This window comes from Eleginops maclovinus, chromosome 12 (assembly GCF_036324505.1).
Source record: "Eleginops maclovinus isolate JMC-PN-2008 ecotype Puerto Natales chromosome 12, JC_Emac_rtc_rv5, whole genome shotgun sequence".
Taxonomy (NCBI): Eukaryota; Metazoa; Chordata; class Actinopteri; order Perciformes; family Eleginopidae; genus Eleginops; species Eleginops maclovinus.
Genome location: NC_086360.1, coordinates 4,571,929 through 4,585,156, shown reverse-complemented (window position 1 = coordinate 4,585,156; position 13,228 = coordinate 4,571,929). Strand labels below are relative to the sequence as shown.

Genomic DNA, 13,228 nt, shown 5'->3' with positions numbered 1-13,228 from the left:
CTGCCTATTCTCAGAAAAGGCGAATGGCAATATATTATGTCCGGACACATTTTAGCGGTTCTTGACAGTGGTCTCCCATACACATTTAACCCATAAACACGGTACATTTCTTATTTCAATCATGTTGTATATATAACGTTTTTTAACTCAAAAAGTCAGGGTGGGCGGCGCCCAAGCGCCCACTATTGACGCACCGCCACTGCTTCAAAGTATTACCAACTGAAGAAAGGTGTGTCTTAAAAATAACTGAACTAAAATGTCACAAACCGTTTGATATTCAAAGCTCATATGGTGCTGCAGATGAAAGTTTGTACATTGTACCTTCATTTATTATGTTTTAATTGACTGCATGGGGAGAAAAAAAGACCTTAAAATAAATGGCATTTTTGAAAATGTATTGTTTCTTGGAATTAATTATTTTGTCATTTTAATTGTTTGATTAAGTTATTATTATTCACACTATGTTGTGTTAATTTAACCCAGTTTAGTGAGTTAAAAATCAACTTTGATATAGTGTTAATGTAAATCGCTCAGTGTTAATTTAACCCAGTTTAGTGAGTTAAAAAAGTAACTCTGACACAAGTGTTAAATAATTAACTTTTTTGAAAATGTTAATTTAACTCTGTAGAGTGTGGAGCTATATAAACCCTGAAAAAGTGTTAAAATTGACTCTGTGTGGGAGTTGATTCAACACTCCAGTTTTTGCTGTGTATTATGGAATCAATTACCTGCACAATTGATAGATGGAAGCCTATGCCGATTTCTTTGATTGGGAGAATTAATATATTAAAAATGGACATACTCCCCAAGTTGCTGTATCTATTCCAAAACATCCCCCTGCCTCCTCCTCCAAACTTATTGTCAAGGTTAAGAAATTATTTTGAAATGTTCTGTGGAACAACAAACGAACCCGCTTGCGCTTAGCCCTCCTCTATATGCCGTATGATAGAGGGGGCCTTGCGTGTCCTAATCCTCTCTGGTACTACTGGGCAACTCAGTTAAGGACGATTATGTTTTACTTAACAAACGACAACCCCCCTGCCTGGAGAGAGATGGAGTCCCAAGCTATAGAGATACCTCTTCCCATGTACTTGTACTGAAATAGTCTTAAGAGACTTAAAAAAAACACTAACCCTATTACTAAGAACATGTTTAGAGTCTGGCATGAAGTGAAGAAGTACTTGGGTGAGCCTGTCTCTCTCACGTTTCAGTCTAATTTGGGGAAATGATGACTTCCTTCCAGGCAGAGTCGGTAGTGGGTTTAAAATTTGGTCAGATAAGGGGGCACGGAAAATTCAGGATCTTTATAGGCTCGTTGATGATAAACTGATGTCGTTTGAGGAGCTTGCAATCAAACACAACATTCCACAGAAACATTTTTTCAAATTTTTACAAGTTAGAAGCTTTATTGGAGCAAACCAAAAACAATTAACTATTCCGCCATCCTCACCATTACAGAAAATACCGTTAAAGGATTGTAGGAGGATCAACTTCATTTCTGCACTTTATAACTTGCTTATATCTGGGTCCCCTGAGTCCTCCGAAGCTAAACTGCGAAAGTGGAGGGAGGATCTGCAGGAAGACATTTCAATAATTGATGAACGGGAAGGTGCTTGTGAAAAGGCTCAATCACAAACAGCGAATACCGGTCTTAAGCTCTTACAATATAATTGGCTGATGCGTACATATATTACTCCAGAAAAGCTGAACAGATTTAATGGTAATATCCCAGACTTATGCTTTAAGTGTGGACAATCCAAGGGAACATTCTTTCATTGTGTTTGGGAGTGTACCAAGATAAAAACGTTTTGGGAAGAGGTAAAACGTATGATAGAAGAAATTTTATCATTTCGTTTAAGCATGGAGCCCAAGTTTTTTTTTTGTTAGGAAGTTACCCCAAAAAACATAACATAAGGAAGAACAAATCTTTTTAAACGTATGTCTGCTGCAGGCAAAACGCATGATAGCACTTTCATTGAAAAATGTAAATATTATTAGGAAAACTCCATCAGCTGAGGAAGAGTATGTGCTTTGATCCAAAGCTTCACATTACACTTTACATCATCCTCCAATATAAATGAAATATATATACACAAGGAAGTAATATGTAGACCATGGAATGAGAATTATATATTTATTAAAGCAACAATGAGGCAAAACACATTGTAAATGAATGATAATGACAGGAACAGGAATCATATTTAATGCACATTCTCTCTGCAGGGACAAACAGCAGTCAGGCTGCAGATCATTGAACAGGAATCCCAACACTTTAAGAACAAGCTGCTCACAGACAGGGCGTCCTCTAGAGGCAGAACATGCTCTGAATATGTAAGATATATTTCTAAAGAAATCTAAATATGACACAAACAGTTCACGTGCTGTTAAGTTGTCGCAGTGACTGGCCAGCAACTCATATTCAAGAATACGTGGGTTATCAGCCTGACAGTTATACTAAGAAATCAATTAATAAACACAAATGATATATATAAATGACTTCTCTAACTTCCAAAACTGTTTATTTTAATCATGCAAAATAATAAACTTTATTGCGTGCATGGCCACTGTGTGAGCTCATCCCAGGTTCACATCACCTGCACCGATCCTGAGCTCCTCTATATCCCTGCTCACCTTCACCCCCCAGTGTCCAGAAGAATATGACAACCGATAAACAAAGAACTCATACAGATATGATGACTGCAGCACTAACACTAGTAGGATTGACTCAATGCAAATATTTACAAAATAAATGTGCTTGTTGAAAAGGTGCACCGACACCAACTGATCTGTAAATTACTGATTTTATTTTACTCAAACATTACGTCCATAAAATGGAAAAGTTATCTTCACCATGAGGGTCAGTAGATCTCTTGATAATTAGAAAACAAAAAGTTATTTTGTAAAGCTAGTTAACATTTGCAGTCATTAAAAATAATTAGGGGTTTCAGAAAACCATGTAATCGTTATTTAGAATATTTACAAAGTGAAAAAAACAACAGTTGTATTTCTTACTGTCCTGATTGGACCCTGTTATCATCCAGAAACCTGCTGTTAAAGGAAGTTGACGTGATGTTCCATCCGCTAACACCATGATGATCCTGACTCAGTGGGAAGGTCAGAGGATGATACACTTGTCTTTGTATTTTTGTTTTAGTTCCTTTATTTCTTCTTCATGCTTTTTCTCCATCTCTCCTATTTGTTCTTTTAGGTCTGTTCTCTTTGTGTTTTGATAGATCTTGTAACAGATTGTAATCTTTGCCATGGCTCTCTTCTGTCTCTTGCATTTGTCTTTTCTGCTTTTTCTTCAGGTCCTCTATTTCCTCCATGTGCTTCTCCACCAAGGCTGTAAAGTCCTTGGAGTATTTCTGTCTGAACTCGTTGAATTCTTCAGCTTGTTTTCTGGCCTCCTCTTCATAATTCTTCTTCATTTCCTCCAGTTCTTTCTTATATTTCTCCTCTAAGTCTTTTCTCTCCTCCTCCTGCTGTTCTCTTCTCTTTTGATCTTCTTCTTTTCTTTTCTGTTCCTGTTTTTCTTTTTCCTGATCGTATTCTTCTTGCAACTTCTGAAGTTTTGTTTGCTCCTCTCGTCGTCTCTTTTCATTTTCTTGACGTTGTTTTTCCCATGATTCTTCTCTCTCCTTCTCCCAGTCTTCTTTTTGCTTTCTCATCTTTTCTTTACTCTGCTCCAACTCTCCTTCAAGTTTTGCCTCCCATTCCTTTCTTTTAATTTCCTCATGCCTTTTATTCTCCATGTCCTCTTTTTTTCTCAGTTCCTCCTCCCTCCTTCTCTCCTCTTGTTCCTTCTTGATTTTTTCCTCCATCTCCTGAAGCTGTTTGGCTCTCTTCTGCTCAGTTTCTGCTGTCTCCTGTTCCATTCTTCTCTTTATTTCTTCCATTTCCTCCTCGTGTTTTCTTTGCAGCTCTTCCCTCTGTCTCTGCATTTCCTCTTCCTTCTCCTTCAGGATCTTCTCCACCTCCTTCTGTATGGCAGCCTCGGCCTCTTGGAACATCTCTGAGGTGTAGCAGCTGCCGCCATTTCCCTTCAGCATTTTGTTGGACTTCTTCATCAGCTCTCTGACTTGCATGCGGTTTGTCTGATCTTTGTTATTGAAGACCTGGTATCTCCCTCCACAGTCATTTATCAGTTTTTTCAGAAAGTCACCAGACCGTTCTATATAACTCTCTATTGTTTCATCATTCAGATCATCTCCTCTGGTGAATATAATGATGATGAAATCTCCAGATTTCTTTCCAAAACATTTCTTGATCAGTTCCACTGAGTCTTTGTCCTCTTTTGTCAATCGGCCGATCGGCAGCACCAGTAAGAACACATGAGGTCCAGGAGACAACATGCTAATACATTTAACAAGCTCCTCTTGAACATCATCATTGGACAGTGTCGTGTCAAACAAACCAGGGGTGTCTATCACAGCGACAGGTCGTCCATCAATCTCTCCTGTTGCTTTTACGCAACACTTGGTCACTGACTCTGTGCTGGCAATGGATTTAAAATTATTTTGCTCCAAAATGGTGTTTCCAGTTGCACTCTTCCCACTGCCAGTTTTCCCAATCAGAACCATCCTGAGACACTCTCTGCTCTGACTTTCATCAACATCTCCCATCTTACTTTTCGTTTTAACTTCCTGCAGTTCAGCTTTAAGTTCTACAATCTTCTCCATCTGAGCCTTGGTGAACATCTTCATTGTGAAGCACCTGGATCCTTCCACTCTGGTCTCTCCCACAGTATCCAACAGCTCTGAGATCTGCTGCTGGTCCTTGATGTTGAGAACAAAGTATCTTCCTCCACAGCTCTGACAGAGCTCCTGGATGTCCTTGTTCTCCTTTAGAAAGTTAACAACAGCTGGAGCTGTAGGATCTGACTCCACAGTGAACAGAATCAAGATGAAGTCGTTGACTCGAGAGCAGAATGTGTTCTGGATGGTCTCTAACTCTCCCTTGTCTTCATCAGTGAGGGGACCCACAGGGAGGACCAGGATGAAGGCATGAACCCCCTCAGGATCACAGAGGGAGATACACCTGAATGATTCCTCCATCACTTCCTCCTGAGTCTCTCCACACAAAGCAGGAAGCTCCACCAGGGAAACCCGGCGTCCACACACCTCTCCCTGATGTTTAACACACTCTGATGAGTTGGAGACTGAAGCAAACTCTGTCTGACCTAAAATGGCCTTGGCTGCTGAAGTCTTCCCTGCTCCTCTCCTCCCACACAGAACCAGGTTTAAAGCTGGTTTGTCTTCAGTGAAGGTGAGGAACGTTTCTTTGTTTCCATGAACTATTTTCTCAATCTTCTCCATTAATGAGTCACGGTTGCTGTCAGACATGTTGTAGAGTCTTCCTCCACAGTCTTCAAGCAGCTGATCCACAACGTGAGTCTTTTTCTCTTTGTGTGTCATGATGACCATTGAGTGTTTGAGAGCTTCTGGACCAAACAGACTCAGGATGAACTTCAGAGTTTGTCTGTTCTCTTCAGGGAAATCAGAAGGCTTCACTAACAGCAGCAGGACATGGGGTCCAGGAGGACAAAGACTCACACAGGTCTTCACCTCTCTTCTCATGCTCTCTTCACAAAGACTGAACATGTTTGCAGTTTTCACTACTGTTAATTGTTTTCCTCTCCATTCTCCATGGGTTTTTACCCAGTGTGTGTTTGACAAAAACTTATAGGAAGGACCACCTTTGCCCTCTCTGATGAAGTTACCAAGTGTTTGCTTTTTGTCCACACTTTTTCCCAACAGCACAATCCTGAATGAAGATTCTGTAATACAGAGAGAAGAATATAGTTAACATGAACTAATATCAGAATGAAACCACTACACTCCGGTTACATGAAGAAAAATCCAGTTACTTTGTGGATTAACTACCACAGCCAATTTATAACAATGTGCTTTGGAAATCATGAGTATAACAAGTTAGGAAACAGCGGTTTACTCATAGTGTGTCTTCTTCTCTAAACAGGTTTTTCTCATTGCTGAATTATTTATTTCCTCAGCAATAGCATGGTGGTTTATTTTTATTTGTATCATGTCACTGTAACTATCTATAGATGATATCAAATTAGTGACAAAACATTTGATTTAAAAGCGGTTGGGTTGACAAAATCATTGAAAATTGTTCGTGTATTTTTCTCTGAAATCCTTTAGGTTAACACTGGACAAAGATGCTATGATTACATGATCAGCACTGAATTTATATTTGATATATATGGTAACACTTTATGTTAAGGTTCACAAATTAACCATCAACTAGTTGTTCATTAAGATGCATATTAGCAGTATATTGGCTCTGTATAAAATACGTATTAATGCCTTACTCTACATGACAATATTAATAGGCCATTAGTTAAGAGCTGTTCCTCAATAACCTTCTAATTAGTGCTTATTTATTGCAAGTAAGGAAGTTGTTGTACGTGAGTTTTGCTCTTATTATGCTCTGCTCAATATGGGCCTAATAAGGCAGTAGTACCACAAGAATAGTCATTCTCCCATAATAACACCAAACAAACATGGTCTATTCTATGTAACAATCCATACAACTACACGTGTTGATTGTGTCAAAATAACTCATAATTAGGTATTTCTACCTTAGAATACCAATACCAATAAGCTAGTATTTTGACTCTGATTGACCTGCACTGGTTCCCTATTCTAAAGCTGCCTCCTCTTCACACTTTGTACATTATAGCACACAGCTACTCAACAGTACATGAACAAAGTAGGCACACATTGAAATATCTGTTTTACTTATGAACCACTAAAGAGACGTCAAACACATCCCATAACTTGTCAAGTTTTCCAAGGCAGACTCAGCACATGTGCAGCCTGTACTTTTTAATAAAATACAGATTTCCCACAATGTTTATGTGTTTGTGATCATTCTGTGTGACCTGCTTGTATGAACTTAATCAATAGGAGAAAGGTGATTATTGTGTGTTTGACAAGATTCACATGGTATAACCACGCCATACATTTGAAAAGGGTGAATAAAATGTTCAATACAAATTTTACAAAAATATAAATGTGTAAATATGAAACAAACATATCAATATCACCTTGCTCTTGGTAGCTCAACTGTCAAGACTCAAAATAAATATACCAATTAGCATAAAACTGTATTTAACACACTTCTTAGGAATTTACATCGACCACAGATTCGTAAGGAGCTATGGAAAATAGACTGTGATAACCACAAATGAATGAAAGTACAGACAACAAAGTTCGCAGTATGCCGCGAGACTCAGGCTAGCGTTAGCAACATTAGCACCACTCTGCCAGCTTACAGAGATAGATGAGAAGAAAAGAGGGACTTTCAAAGCTCCCGGTTCCTTCTTTTGGTTTGGTCTCCTTCAATGTGTTAGTAGATTGTAGATACATTAGTTTTAGCTAACTTTGTTAACTTTTATTGCTCATCCAATCTTTCTGCCCCGACCCTCATCACAGGTGACGCAAGTCTCCTCTCCGTCTGTCACACACTGACGCAAGAGCATCATGACCTGTCATTCAATCGCAGCTAGAGGCGGGACATAACCAAACCACCTTTTCTGAGTGGCTGATCCCTCTCTGCTTGTTTTAAATGAGGCAAAATCATTATTAATCTATATTAATATCTATTATAACCCTCTTCTTGTGGGTTACATGTACCAATACCTACTTTTCACCGCTTAATCGTTCTCTATCAGTGTTTCTAGCAGACAGAGCTGTCTAGATAAATAAAAGTGTCAAAGCTTTGACTGAGAGTGTAATCAACTTGCTATCTGCAACATCTGCAATTACCTTTCAGAGGATTCAGACTTTATATTTGTTCCTAAGGTCATGCAAAAAGAGGGAGAATATACTAAGTTAGCAAAACCGAATTATGAGTTATTTTGACACAATCAACATGTGTAGTTGTATGGATTGTTACATAGAATAGACCATGTTTGTTTGGTGTTATTATGGGAGAATGACTATTCTTGTGGTACTACTGCCTTATTAGGCCCATATTGAGCAGAGCATAATAAGACCAAAACTCATGTACAACAACTTAGTTACTTGCAATAAATAAGCACTAATTAGAAGGTTATTGAGGAAAAACTCTTAACTGATGGCCTATTACTTGTAGAATATTGTCATGTAGAGTAAGGCATTAATACATATTTTATAATGACTAATACAGAGCCAATATACTGCTAATATGCATCTTAATTAACAACTAGTTGATGGTTAATTTGTGTACCTTAACATAAAGTGTTACCATATTTATTTGACAATGAATTTACTTACTGTCAGTCTCAGGGAATAACTGTTGGAGTGAGAAGTGTGCAGTGTTTGTGTTAACAGCAAACAGCCCTGTAAAAGGGAACATCATTCATTTTCTGCTCAATGTTTTTGTTTAACCACGTATGATTTGAATGAATAACATTTCATTGTGTTTCACCTACCAGCAGCTTGAACAGCTTCTGTGAGTGTTTCCTTTGGTTTTTGACTTTGATCTTCACCTGGTGACGAAGATGAGGTGTCCACGAACACATCACAGCTCACAGGCTCTCCGTTGTTCTCCTTTGCAGTTTGACCCAAACGTGTTAACAGCTCTGGATGTTGAAGGTTCTTCTGCTTCAGGTATCTGTATCTACATTTTCTGATCATGTCTTGTAACGGGGGTGTTTCCATGTATCGTTCCATTAAACCTGAACTCTCCTCTCTGGCCGGTGATATCAGAACCAGTGAATGATCAAATGACTGATCACTGAAGCGTCCCAGGACTCTGCAGAGTCTCAGTTTGTGTTCCTCAGTGAAGTCTTCAGGCTGTAGAACCAGCAGGAACACATGAGGTCCAGGATCAGAGAGACTCACACAGCCGTTCACATGTTCTGTCAGTTTGTGTTCAGAGATGTTGGTGTGCAGCAGATCTGGGGTGTTGATCACAACTAGTCTTTTCCCCTCCAGCACTCCACTGACTCTCAGACAGCAGTCTGGTTCTTCATCAGTGTTAAAGTCAATCCCTCCCAGTATGAATTTCCCCACTGAACTCCTCTCACACCAGCTGTTCCCCAGCAGAACAACCCTCAGCTCTGACACTGTGAAACACAAAGCGTTAGAAAAGGCAAGTACATGCAGACTTCCATGTATTCATTTCTAGTTTCATTGATGTTTAACCTAAAGGGTTGAGTTACTAACAGCAGACTTTACAAAATACTGAACACTCAGGTGTTCTTAAAGCAACACAGTTCAGTTTGACTCACTGTTAGGTGGCAGCAACTCATAGCTCCTACTGCGCTTTAGAGGATTTGGATTGTCTGTTATTGGAAAGAGACATAATTTCATTATTAATACATGTAATTGAAAACACACACTATAGTGGTTCACAGACCTGAACAAGATAGGAAACAGACACATGCAAAACCTACCAGAACCCAACATCAACAAAAAAGAGACGAATTCTGGAAAGTGACCCTAGGACCGCCAAGCAGCTGAGATGCATGTCGGTCACATATTTTACACCTTTTTAGGTTTATTTAAATGTTTTCGGAGACTTCAAGAATATTTTAACATGCTGTAATGTTCATAAAATCCTTTATTCTTCTCATACTGCCTTCATAGAATATCTGTTTTCCACCTCTCTCTGAATCTGCTGAGGGGTTTAGTTATTAGAGCAGATTTAACCTTCAAAACACTGAACACTCAGATGTTCTTAAAGCAGAGTAACACAGTTCACAGTTTCACACACTATAAAGTGGAGGCCACTCATGACTGTGACAGAGCTTCAGAGGATTTGGGATTTGGTTTATCTGTTATTTGTGAGGACCCCTGCGTTGCTCTTCCCTGTAGTGTATGTCCCTTTAATGATCCTCTTTTGGTTTGGCGGCGCTGATTGAGGGCACCTGTTGCCGCAAACCTGAAGAATGAAAGGCCAGAGCCAGTGTGTCGCCTGGCCTCTCTGCCTGGTTGACGTCTTTTGGGAGAGCAGCTACCATGTATGTTTTCGTTGGTTCTTTATTTTGGTTCGCCATACAACACTTTGCACTACCCCACACTCACACACCCACATCTACACTACTGATAACACTGACTAACACACATCATTTTGGTAGCCTGTTTTGTTGTTAGCTTATTATAAATACATAAATATCTTTCTTTATCTTGTGTCTTTCTCACAGCCTTTTGTTATGGCCAAGAGCCAGGCCATGACAATTGGAAAAACTTTTATCCAGAGCAGACATATCTAACCGGACTCACCTGATCCTGGAGTCGCCATACTGCGCTCTTCTGGAAACAGCTTTCCTGAGACAAGATGCCAAAGGAAGAAGAATTACATTTTAAATAATCTGACTTATTCACTCCAAAATGTAATACCAGAGGAAAATCTGTTCATTTCAGAACTGACTGTAGAGCTGCACTATGGCCTGATACTAAATACTGCAGTCCCAATGTTACTCCTACATTTGAAAGATCCATAGTCTAGATGTGGCCCCTAAATAAAGGAAATGGTCACCTGACATCCAGACTTTAACAAAAAAAAACATCTCCAAAGCTGTTACATATCCTTTATTATTATTATTATTATTATTATTATTATTATTATTATTATTATTATTATTATTATTATTATTATTATTACTATTATTATTATATGTTTTATTACACTGTACAGTATTTGTTTTAATAGTTGTAACAATGTTTATTCTATTTCAAATGTACAGTAGATAGTTTAATTATTCCAGAACTTTACTGCACCACTACACTTCCTTATTATTTACAATATATTTATTATTTATTTTTCAAATATCTTGTATGTTACACTGTTGGAGGGTCTGGGACATTTAAACCACGCTGTAGCTATTGTGCATATGACAGTAAAGCCTCTGAATCTTTAGAAATAAAATACACATACAACATTTAAAGTGTATGGCGTCTGTGCGAGTGTGTTTTATAAGCTAAAGGTCTTGATACAGATAAAACATGTATTTTCCTCGCTCAAAGTACTACTGCTATACTCTGTAAAAAAAACATGTCCTCTTCCTCCTTTCTTGATATTTAAAATGGTGCTTCGAAACTTCACTTGGACTTAGGAATCACGATACAAACATTTTAAAAGTCGTGTCAGTATATCTCTTTATTTCAGAGAGTTTTGTGAAAACATGAGCACCTCTTGGTTCAGACTGAAACACAGAACATGTTTTCTGATGGGTGTCGGCTGTTCCTGCTTCAGAAAGCCCGTAAAGAGGACTAGTCAAAACTTCAGTTGCACACATTTACCACGCTGTTCCGACACATATTTCATACAGTAAAACTGCATTATTATTCACATTATATTGTTCTATTGACTACATTAACAACCCCGATGTAATCATTTGACTTATCTAAATAGTACTTCTTAATTTAGTGTTGTTTACGGTGACTGACCTGCATGAAGTCTTGCTTCGTCACTGCTGGAAAGTGAAAGTAAAGAAAATGGTCTGCTCGACCACAGATTGTGTAAGTAGTAGTTTGATTTAGTGTCTTCTTTGCCAGTATAGTTTTTGGACAAAATCCCTAAAACTTAAAGCCGTTTAACACATGTTGATGTGCCTGTGTTTATTGGGCTTTATGTTGAATATTTAAAATATCAGATCAAAATGATGTATTTTATAATCAAATGTTCCGCAGCAGTAAAATATTGAATCTAACTTTTTCCTTATCTTAATTACAAAGATTATTTTTTATAAGCAAAGAAGTGTAAACATTTAAAATGTATTTACACATTCTCTGATTTAAGTCATATTAATAATAATTATATATAAAATCAGGGATTCTTGAGATGAGGGACAAAACATGTCCGAGAGATAAAACTCATTGTAATTCTTAAAATGTGTTTAAAAAATGTCCAATAATTTGATTAAACAATAAAACAAGAACTTATTTATACCACAAAATGTGAATTAATGCTTTTTTACACATATATTTTATTTTACATCACCTAGTGTGCTGCCTGAACCCCAAAATACCCTTGTCCGAAAGCAAGTTCCATGACTTTACAATACTTAAATAATTGTTAAAATTAAAATAAAACAAACACAATAGCTACTGTGATCATGTATTTTAAGTAATTATTCAAACTATATAGAAATTTACAATTAAAAATATATATTTATGTACTTTTTACGTGATTGAAATCGCGTCCGGAGTTTCTGTCAACACCATAAGATTTTTCTAAAAATGCAAAAAAACAGGCATTATATTTGCCAACTCATACTCTAAGGGCCCCTTTTCCACTTGCTGTTTGGTGGACATGCCATGAGGCCACTGCTCTGGTAAGTAAATATTTCTCATATTTTTCCTTAATTATCTTCTTTTACAAAACCAGCTATGTCACAACCATAGAGTGTCAACACCATGGTCGATAAAATTCAAGGTTTATGTGATTTTATCAAGAAATAAAAGTTTAATCTAACGTTATTGTTGAGGCCACTAGCAGCTAGTGATAAACAAGATGGCTTCTGCAAAGAAATCACATGTTATGATGAAAAATTGAAGATATCGTCAACTCCGTAAGACTCCATCAGACGTCAACTCCGTAAGAAATGTTGTCTTATGGAGTTGACCACTTACCTTATGGTGTTGACAAATGGGATTTAAATGTATCATTTGCCCATTTAATTCAACACCACGGCATCCACACACCACATTGTCTGGCAAAATCCTCAAAAAGTATCGCCTGATGCATCAGGTTCGTGAATTTGGCCTTAGCTACAAAACACTCAGAGAAAACACACCAATCCAAAGAAAGCCCAGTTACCTCCAGACAATCTCCTCAGTGGTTCACACATTTTTTGAAAACAATTCAAGAATCACGACAGACAAGCAAGACACCATCACAAGAAAAAAAGTGAAACGTCAAAGGATGGTAATGACAGACACAATGCAGAATCTCCACCAGTCATATACTGAGCAAAACCCCAGCATTCGCCTGAGTTATTCCTCTTTCTGTGCACTACGTCCCTTCTACATAACACCACCCAAAACCTCAGATCGAAACACTTGTCAGTGCCAGATCCATGAAAACGCCACGCTCATGCTTGATGTTTTGAAATCTTTCCAGGCTGTGTCAACCAGCAAGCTTAAAGAGAGTTTTCAGCTTGTCTGTTGTTCTCCACCAAGTGAATCGTGTCTATTGCGCACCTGTGCAAGATGCCTTCACAAATCATCAAGTCTGCCTTTAGAGCAAGGGAAAACAAAAGTGGACTGGAAGCAGT

At 38.0% G+C, this 13,228-nt stretch overlaps 1 protein-coding gene across 2 annotated transcripts; it reads right to left on the bottom strand.

Moving 5' to 3' along the window:
* Positions 1-2,117: 2,117 nt before the first annotated feature.
* Positions 2,118-11,427, bottom strand: LOC134873796 (GTPase IMAP family member 8-like). 2 transcript variants are annotated; one of them, XM_063897654.1, is made up of 6 exons: positions 11,400-11,427; positions 10,233-10,277; positions 9,239-9,292; positions 8,438-9,073; positions 8,280-8,345; positions 2,118-5,776 (listed from the first exon to the last, which is right to left on the bottom strand). In XM_063897654.1, exons 2-6 carry the CDS (start codon positions 10,249-10,251, stop codon positions 3,171-3,173), a joined length of 3,381 nt encoding a protein of 1,126 aa, XP_063753724.1. In that variant the 5' UTR covers positions 10,252-10,277; positions 11,400-11,427; the 3' UTR covers positions 2,118-3,170. The 2 variants fall into 2 exon arrangements, with proteins under 2 accessions (XP_063753724.1, XP_063753725.1); XM_063897655.1 differs by lacking the exon at positions 8,280-8,345.
* Positions 11,428-13,228: the final 1,801 nt, after the last annotated feature.